Source organism: Salvelinus namaycush, chromosome 30 (assembly GCF_016432855.1).
Source record: "Salvelinus namaycush isolate Seneca chromosome 30, SaNama_1.0, whole genome shotgun sequence".
NCBI lineage: Eukaryota > Metazoa > Chordata > Actinopteri > Salmoniformes > Salmonidae > Salvelinus > Salvelinus namaycush.
The window spans coordinates 8,845,843-8,856,127 of NC_052336.1; the positions used below are offsets into that span (position 1 = coordinate 8,845,843).

Sequence of the window (10,285 nt, forward strand, 5' to 3'; positions counted from 1 at the left end):
AGAATGAATAATAACCACATTACAGAGATACATGGTGATGATTAAAGATGGTTGTAAGTAACAGTCATCAAACGTCAGTTGCGTTATCTAATTCATTAAGTTGTTTTCCAATTTCCTTTCTCATTTGCGGATACTGGTGTTAGTCATTTGTTTCATGTAATACTGCATCCGACAGTGTGTAATAAATGTATAACTGGTTTAGAATGCATTCTTTGTAAAGTTGGGTGGGTTAATGTGAGATGTCAGGTCACAGGAGGACATGTCTGCTGGGCTGGTTGCAGTACAGCACAGAGCAGCAGTAAGGTGTGATTGAGGCTGATGGTGATCTGTGGTGTTCTCCAGGCCAGTGTCTAGGAGCTCTTGGAGAGGATACCTGCTACCTGACTGGATGGTACTGTAGGTATTACACACGTACCAATGGAGGAAAGTACCTGGGTATGTCAAGTATAGCTCTACTGCCTCCTTATGTATCTCTCTAGTGAAGCCTCTTCGCTGAGATTAGTCTGTATGCTGTTGTTAACAGTTTTTTTCAAAGCCCAAGTGTCTCCTTGTCCAAACATATGGCTGGCTCAGACACAGACTGCCTCAAGGCCTTGTTATTGCTGTGCCAATAACAGTTTGTCATCCAATGCAGCCAAAAACTGACAAACAAAACTAACAGCAATCTAATTCTAACTAAGGATGAATACAGATGGGGCTTTGGGGACATATGTACTTTACATTAGTGTTTAATTATTGATAGTTCAAGCTCACAACCTTAGTGTTTAGAAGTATGATAAATACCCATAGAGTCCATTCAGAACAGCAACTCAATGTCACAATATCTGAGTGAAAAGGCCTGTAGGATCTGTTCAGTGCCTCATATCTAACACACAGCCTTGATGACATAGATCCTATAAAGTGACAGGGTTTAGGAGACAGCTTGATACAGGCCCATGGATGAGCTCCCAGGAGGCTGTGTGCCTGGGGTCATGGGGGAGGTGTGGTGGGGTTGTGGGGGAGGCAGTGTTAAGCTCCAGAGCTTGCATGCTAAAGAGAATACCAGAGAGAGAGAGAGAGCTGCACTACAATTCAATGACATGATTTAAGTCCCTTCACTATAGTGATATTAAGCTAAACTTTTCCAAATGGAGGCATGTTTCTGATTATGGCCTCGCATGGTGAGAGGATGATGTATCTACTCTATGCTCCATACGGAGGTCTGGTGGATCCAGGCCATGCAGTAGCAGACCCTGCTCTCGGGTTTATTTACAAGACAATAAGAGTCATCAACCCTTCCTTTTCCCTTCACTTTTTAAACTGCATTTAAATACGAGTGATTCTCTCTCTGTTCTAATGGTTTTATTCCGTCATAATAAAAAAGGTTCTGCTGTTCCTTGTGATCTGAAACCATGTGTTCCACAAATTCTCTCACTTAGAGCGCCCACAGCCATAGCAACCATGTCCACAGAGTTCTGGTTGAGAGAGAGCGGGCCTTGTTAAAGGCCTACAGATTGATGGGCCGGTAAGAAGTTTGGCCCAGTATTAGCTCAGAACCCAGAACAGCAGCACCACTACCACTACTACCACTCATTTTCCGAGTTATCAGCAGGCTGGGTCAAGAACCACTCCAGTACTTAGGTGCTGGGCTGTAGGTGGGTGAAGTAAGGGGTGAGAGGCGGGGCCTACCTTGACTTGAGTGATAGGGCTGGAGGATCTCTTGTCGTTCTTCAGGCCGGAGGGGGAGATGGGCCCGCTGTTGTTGGGAGGCTGGGGGAGTGGCGGCATCTTGGCTCCAGGAGAGACCTGCATGCTGGCAAGCTGGGCGGCATACAGTTGCTGTAGAGAGGAGAGGGAGGAAATCCACAAGTCATTAACATCCAAAGACAGACACCATTCAAAGCTTTCTCTCTCTCTCTCTCTCTCTCTCTCTCTCTCTCTCTCTCTGTTTCTGTCTCTGTCTCTCTCTTTCACGTCTTCCTCTCTTTCCATGCCTGGCAGAGAACCTCCATCAAAGGTCTTTACTGTATATCAAAGCTTGAATCCAGGGAGAGACAGCAGCCTTAAAAACCACACAGCCATGGCTCTCATTCAGCACACTTGGAGCGCTCGTTTTCCACTCATCACAGAGAGAAGTTTTCAGACTCAACAGGAGAGAGACTGTTCTGATTTCCCTCCACAGTAGAGAGGTTTCTGTTGGGCTTTCTGGCCTGTAATAGGACACTACTACACAGCCACCTGAGCTGGCCCTATATACGCCTGCCATCCCACACTGTTAGAAAACCAAACCCAGTTGGACTCCCATCACAGAACACATTAAACGCATACATTATTAAGGCTGCACAAAGACCCTTGATGTCATCATGCTTATTTTCCTTGGCAATAAATCAGTAACTTCACTAACCAGTGGTGACTTACCACTCAGACGTGTGGTGTTGATGACTGGCTAAGCGTTTAATGACAATCACTTTTCTACACAGCAAAGGGGTTGAACTCTGTATAATATTATATATGTCTACTGCTGTCCTGATTATCTGGCAGGCGCTTAGTGAACGGGTTATTACGGATACTGATATGGCTTTTGAAAACATATGTAAAATAACAGTTGTCACACACACATCACAGAAAAGGGGGTTGGGTCAAAAAATCCCACAATTCAATAAACGTCATCATTTAAATAAACTTTAGATATAAGGAAGGCAGATTGTCTATCATTGATGAAAGCTGGAGGCTTTAGTGATGCCTGTTAAAACTTCTAGGCACTATGAACATGTGAGCTATAATTCATGGGAATCTAATAACATTCAAATACAAATCTGACTTTCCACTACTTTCCAGTCAGTTTGAACACAGCATAAAGAAGATTGTTTTATGATCAGATCTGGAGTTGATTATGTTTTTGTACTGAGCCCTCTCTAAGAGACCACTAAGACTCACTCCCTATGTTGACAGCGCTACTGTTTGCCTCAGGCTATTATTGATTGGCCACCAGGTAAGTGGTTAAATTGGCTTTTGTCCCCTGCTGTAAGTGGCAGGGGTCTGTCAACTAGGACTCCTGTCTCAGAGTGAGGGCCAGGTAGTGTACAATATGTACAATCTCTCACAGCTCCAGACCAGACAGACACCACCTCATCACTCTCTGACAAGCCTTTCTGGCTCAGAGTAGGTACGCCGCTCTGTTTCTATGTTATTCAAACGGATGGCGTTGTCAAGGAGAATTTACTTTCTATTCGGTATGACCAATCAGTATGCCCCGTCTCATTTCCTGGTTTTCCGGGGCCCCATACAGACTCCATTTGTGTGGATGGAAAATGTGGCACAGCTCCGGTGGCCTGTTTGCCCCACCCTCCGTAGTGCAGACGCAGACTAAATCCAAACAAAGCACTTTGTGTCCTGCTCACGTATCTCCAGATATAAACATGTATACTCTCCTGGACCAAACTTTATCGCCGCCACATACACGGCACACAAAAGGTTCATTCTTCTGGGGGACCCGAGGCAAACAACAGCACATGGGCAGCGGAAATGACCGACTGATTATGTTCCCACAATGATAGCGCTGCCCCCGCCTCACACACAAACAGCCTTTTGTCTTCAAGGGGCCACAGAAATGGACACAACTCTACCCGCCCCAAATCCATCTCACTAATACAACGTTGAGTTAGTTTGAGCATTTTGGGTTAGGGTGACATAGTTGAGTTAGTTTGAGCATTTTGGGTTAGGGTGACATAGTTGAGTTAGTTTGAGCATTTTGGGTTAGGGTGACATAGTTGAGTTAGTTTGAGCATTTTGGGTTAGGGTGACATAGTTGAGTTAGTTTGAGCATTTTGGGTTAGGGTGACATAGTTGAGTTAGTTTGAGCATTTTGGGTTAGGGTGACATAGTTGAGTTAGTTTTAGCATTTTGGGTTAGGGTGACATAGTTGAGTTAGTTTTAGCATTTTGGGTTAGGGTGACATAGTTGAGTTAGTTTTAGCATTTTGGGTTAGGGTGACATAGTTGAGTTAGTTTGAGCATTTTGGGTTAGGGTGACATAGTTGAGTTAGTTTTACCATTTTGGGTTAGGGTGACATAGTTGAGTTAGTTTGAGCATTTTGGGTTAGGGTGACATAGTTGAGTTAGTTTGAGCATTTTGGGTTAGGGTGACATAGTTGAGTTAGTTTTACCATTTTGGGATAGGGTGACATAGTTGAGTTAGTTTTACCATTTTGGGTTAGGGTGACATTGTTGAGTTAGTTTGAGCATTTTGGGTTAGGGTGACATAGTTGAGTTAGTTTTACCATTTTGGGTTAGGGTGGCATAGTTGAGTTAGTTTTACCATTTTGGGTTAGGGTGACATAGTTGAGTTAGTTTGAGCATTTTGGGTTAGGGTGACATAGCTGAGTTAGTTTGAGCATTTTGGGTTAGGGTGACATAGTTGAGTTAGTTTGAGCATTTTGGGTTAGGGTGACATAGTTGAGTTAGTTTGAGCATTTTGGGTTAGGGTGACATAGTTGAGTTAGTTTTACCATTTTGGGTTAGGGTGACATAGTTGAGTTAGTTTGAGCATTTTGGGTTAGGGTGACATAGCTGAGTTAGTTTGAGCATTTTGGGTTAGGGTGACATAGTTGAGTTAGTTTGAGCATTTTGGGTTAGGGTGACATAGTTGTTTGCGGAGGAGTTGAGCTGCCTGACTATGTCTCTAGGCTACACGTGAGGCTCCAGTCTGTGTAGGAGCGGAAGCCAAGTCTGTTGGACAGATGTTTGTTAACAGAGCTGTAGATGGGCAAAGCCCCTGACCCCGAGTGGGAAGAACTTTATTGTTCTGGAAAAAGAGAATAATTGGGTTTTGCTTCAAATTAGAGGTAGTCAACCTGGCTTTTGTGAGACCTGATTAGCAGGACGTAGCCATGGGGTGAGGAGCTGCAGCTCTACCCAGCACAGGCAGACTCCAGGAGGTAAGAAACAATAAACACAATCAGGAGAGCAGGAAGACATGCAGGAGGGAGGTGTGACACGACACACAGTCCACCACTAACTAAACCATGCACCGCTCAAGGACAGAGAGGAGGTAGGGCAGCGGAGGGCTGCCACGTCTCCGGTGCATTTCAGCCTAGTTGTGTAAAAATGTACGTGTTAACTAGCTGTGTACTAGGTGAAACAGAGGGGTGTGAGTTTGAGGGAGAGAGAGGGAGAGGGGGAGACAGGAGACAGCCTCTGGCTGACCTGACTGACTGACTAACACCGTCTCTGGCCAGGACACATGTTCCAGTCCCCTAACTGAAGGACATCTGCCTGCCTGCCTGCCTGGCTCACAGAGGTCTCTCCCGGTAGGCCCACACACTTACTCCCTTCCCCGCGCCCCGCGCCATCTTGCTGTGCTGCCACGGCAGAAGGTGCCTGTTGGTAATGAGGGTCACACTGAAAGTCAATGGTAAGACAGGGATCATGGGCTGGGGAAGGGGCAGAGGCTGGGGACTGGGAAGAGCTGGCTTGGTGCCCCAGGTCCACTATGGCCAGCGTTCACCAGGTGGAGTCCTGAGTGGTCTCTGCTCTCTGCTCTCATCATCAGCAGTAGTGGTTTCAACCTGCACTCTATTGCCGCAAAAACAAACTCCTCTCAAGCACTAAAACGGTTGACTTCACTGTCCTTACCAATTAAAATGGAAACGGCTATTGAGGGTAGGAATATGCCAGAGTGTTTGTGTTGAGTAAGTGTATGTGAGAGAGAGAGAGGGCGAGAGAGACAGACAGACAGACAGACAGACAGACAGACAGACAGACAGACAGACAGACAGACAGACAGACAGACAGACAGACAGACAGACAGACAGACAGACAGACAGACAGACAGACAGACAGACAGACAGACAGACAGACAGACAGACAGACAGAGAGAGGGGGGGAAGAGAGAGAAAATGGGGGTGAATAATGACTACTTTTAACACAAGTTATGTCTATGATAAATATCATGTTATGGTTTCAGTGCTATACTATAAATCGTTGGGGCTGGTAAAGTTTCCTGTTTCTCTGGATGTTTGACATTATGCTCCCTCAGCCCTCACCCCTCCCCCATGGCTCTGCTGGGCAGGCAGGCAGGCAGGCAGGCAGGCAGGCACAGAGGTCCTGCTGCCTGGGTTCTCCTGGGGATGATACTATTTCTGCCAGAATACAGAAACATGAACTAAGACTGAACAAAGCCTCTGTGTTGACTCCTACAGTATCCCCTTCCTCACAGAAAACAGTTCAAACACACGCACACACACACAAACACACGCACACACCATGCCTGCGACCCCGTCCCTCCCTCCTTCTCTCCCTCCTTCCCTTCCTCCCTCCCCCATCTCTCAGCAGAGCACATCTCAGCGAGCATGGATTCCAAATGAGCGCGCCAGGCCCAAGGTCAGCTTGTTAGCCTCTAGTAATTAAAAACAAGCCCTCTGGAGGCGGCAGAGGTTAAACGAGGAGGTTCACTTTTCTGCCTGCGACAACATTATACTGAGATTACACACTCCACTGATGATGGACATCTCAGCACATGTCCAGACTATGCTCCCAGCATATTAGACTCAACTGAGGCTGTTAGATATAGTATAGGGCATATATATAAAAGGCAATAGATCAATTACCATTATTTATGTATAAGGAAAACTCATTATTTTGCGTCTTGGATAAACCAATCCATTCGGAACAAAATAATTATTGTCAGCCACAATTAATTAGATGTGTGTTGTTTCATCCTGGTATTCGTTAAGTTTCCACACTTTTAATTTGGTGTTAAACGAAAAGGAAAAGCAACAACTAGAGAGTAGCATTGATAACAGGCAGAGTAGGTCCTGTACGTCGCTTCCGCATTTTGTGAACTTGGGGCAGAGGACGGAGAGCGAGGGGGATGTGGAGTGGGCTTTGGGGGAAAAACAGGGAGGGAAAAAAACATTTCTCAGAAAAACAAGCTGTAGAATCTTGTTTGGTCTTAAAGAGAAGGGCAGGGCCAAAGCTCAGTGACAGATGCTGTAAAATACAGTGGCAGATTTGGACAGCCTTCCTGCTCCCAGCCATTATGGTGCATTACACACTTACAACAACTGAGGCCTCAGATTCAACTCACTCTGACGCAACAGACAAACTGAAAAACATCTCTGCAGAATATAAATGACTGAAAGAAGACACAGCTATTCTATATAGCACGGTATTGTGAGTGTGATTTGCTATTGTTCATCCCCTGTTTGAGGCAGTGGGTGTTCTCTCGCTCTCTCTCTCAGTCACCTCTGCCTTGCCTCTGCTGAGCAGTGGGGTGGACATGAGGGCATTAATCATGCTCCGGTGCACCCCGCTGTTTAAAAGGCAGCGCAGCGCCAGCCCCGTTTGCCACAAGGCTTGTACAGGCTCATTGCCCAGGGCGACCAGGCAGGCTGACCCAGGCCAGACCCAGATGTCAGGAGCGGAGGCAGGCGTCCTGGTGCACTGTGCCGATGCTTTCCAGTATGGCCCAACATCTGTCTCATCTGCTGGCACCCAACCTGCTCCCCTGCTCTACCCCTCCTCCTTCTCTCCTTCTCTCTCTTTCCAGCCTGCTCGCCTCTGCCTCACTCTAATAGACACACACATGCACACACACTCTCAACAACACAATCCTAGTCATCTTGGATCTAACTATCCTAGCCTAGCATGTGTGGGTTCTCCAGGCCCAAAGCTCCGAGCCATCAGTCAGGACCCCGAGCCAGCCCTTACATTCAGCACCTCTCACTGCATTATCCACACTGTCTGTCCATCTGTCCCTCTGTTCACTAAAGAGCCTATCCAGCTGCTCACCTAGCCATCCCATTAGCTCTCCTCCTCTCCACACACAGCTAGCACTGCTGCACTGCTCTGGGTTACCTTCAAAGACCACACTGCTCTCTTCTCCTCTCCTCACAAACAGAGAATCAGCTGCTCTCTCTCTCTCTCTCTCTCTCTCTCTCTCTCTCTCTCTCAGTCTCTGTCTCTCTCTCTCTGTCTCAGTTCTTCTCTCTCTTTAAACTTAAAGTGAAAAGCGCTTCACTTGTTGTTGGTGATGGCACAGGCCCCAGTCTCTCCACACATCCGGAGTACACATGCATTTGCCTCCAAACAAAAGATAATACCAGGTTTCCTGCTCTCCCTCTCTGTCTGGGAGTCTTTGAGACTCTGAGTCCTCCCTGTCACTACAGCCGTCTCAGCCACTGAGTGCCCTTCACATGCATCTCGCTCTGCTCAGATCTGGTCCGGTTGTCATTGTAGCACGTGGGCTGCTGCTTTTCATGTGTTTATGACAGCGAGGCTGGAGCAGGTTTAGCATGGGGCCTGAGTGATACCATTTCCACTGTGATGGATGGTAATTGCAGTGTAAAGTCACCACTCAAGCAATTTAACATCCAATATTTTAAAGCTTAAGGATGTGGCGGCCTGTGTAATTTGGGGAAGATAAGGAGTGACACAGGAGTGACACACAGAAAGAGCATAAGAAAAGACTTGAGAGAAAGAAAGAGGGTAATATACAAAGTAGGCGATGGAGGAAAAAGCAGGGAGATATAGATGAGAGAAAGGGATAGAGCGAGACTGAGGGGCAGAGAGAGAGATAGGGAGTAAAATGGAGATTTGACAGAGTGAAAGCAGAGGCTCCTATTTGCTGCTCTCTCTGATCCTCTATAGAGAGGACACAGATGTTCCGCTTTATCCAATGATGCTTTCTCTAAAACTGCTTAAACCCCAAGTCTGGCTCCAATGATAAAAAACAGTCCTGTCTAAAGTTCCCTCTCCTGTTTATCACCCTGGTAAAAGGGCCCAACAATGTATCAGGCCTACATCAGCTTTAAGGAAATTGTTTTTCACAGGGCAATTTATGGGAGAGGGGATAGTGTACAAACAACAAATTAAGTGCAACTCCAAATAGAAAATTATTTTGTGAAATTTAAGGAAATTCTTCTCTTGTCTTGTCCACTCAATTGAATATAGTGGGTGGCGGGACACATCGGGGGTACAATCTGAGCACAAATTCCCCTGTTAGGTGAGATGTGTCAGTTGTAATCAGGCCAGGACAGTCCAGGATGGAGCTATTGTTTCCTGCTTGTCCTGAGCTCATCCCAGGCCTGAGTGGACCCTAATGAAGAGGGGCACTCAGTCGGAGGGATAGTTTACACCTTCTCTCCTGTGACTCGTAGACGAGGGCCAATCTGTCAGGGAAGCATTGAGTGAAATTGCCCTGTGTACTGAAAATGCCTGGCGACAGCCTCTCCCTGCCAGCCACCATGGCCCCGCCATCCCACCCTGTATTGACAAGCAAATTACACTCTCCAACACTCAAACGCACCGACCAAGATTCATTTACATCCATCAGCCCTAAACCTTTGTTACCTTGGTTTTTTATGCCTGGAGAGAAAGGGCAGAGAGGAGGGGGAGTGAGAGGATCCTCCACGCAGGGCCCAGACTGTTATGACAGTGGAGATGGTGAGCGGGTGCGTGGCCAACATTAAGACTGACAGAGCGGCTAGCATTGCTGACTGGATGGCTGAGCACATTACTGCTGCTGCATTGTGGGAATTAATTCCTCCAATAAGACACTTTTTTAAGGTTCATATATTTCACAATCTAAACTGAGTAAATTGGTGAAAATTATACCTTGCCAGGCTGCTGACAGGGAGAGATATTTTAATTAGAGAGGCATGCTGAGCCAATGCCATGCAGGGGGAGGGTCCTCAGCCCAGGAAGTTGAAGGGGTTGTGAGTCTCAGTGCTTCCTGTCTGGTGATGCGTGAAAACCAAACTTAGTGATATGGTCATTACTGATGATCACACCCAGAACACACACACTTCTGTCTGGCTGATCCTCCACACAATCTCCTCAGCAATTAGCAGCACAGATGCTTTGTTAAAAGATTAGCATGTAGAATAAGAGCCTACACAGACTAGGAGAGACATCAGAAATACACTGGAGGAAAAAACATGATAACCCACTGGGCACAGACATCAGTTGAACGTCTAGTTTTGATTTCCATTTGGTTGAGTTGTCAACGAATGTGAATTCAGTGTGAAATCAACAAAAAATGTCACCATGTCATTGGATTTAGGTTCAAAGTTGGGTGAAAAAAAAACAAATGACCTTACGTTGATTACTTTTTTCAAATCCAATCAGTTTTCCACATTGATTAAACGTCATAATTTCCCAGTAAAAACTAACATCATAATGTGATGCTTCCTGTTCTTAGATGCACCGCTCAAAAAAGGAGCCACAGTGTAAGCCAGACAACTGCCGGACAAAGTGTCTCCTCATATCCTCTCACCACAAATGACAAATCTCCTCTTTGTATCTCT

General features: G+C 46.2%; 1 protein-coding gene across 1 annotated transcript in view; it reads right to left on the reverse strand.

The window, feature by feature from the left end:
• The window catches only part of LOC120025342 (transcription factor SOX-6-like), a 202,809-nt gene that overhangs the window by 33,635 nt on the left and 158,889 nt on the right, over positions 1-10,285 (reverse strand). The window contains exon 11 of the mRNA XM_038969875.1: positions 1,669-1,818. Within this exon, the coding sequence (XP_038825803.1) occupies positions 1,669-1,818 (150 nt within the window). The remainder of the gene's footprint in view (positions 1-1,668; positions 1,819-10,285) is intronic.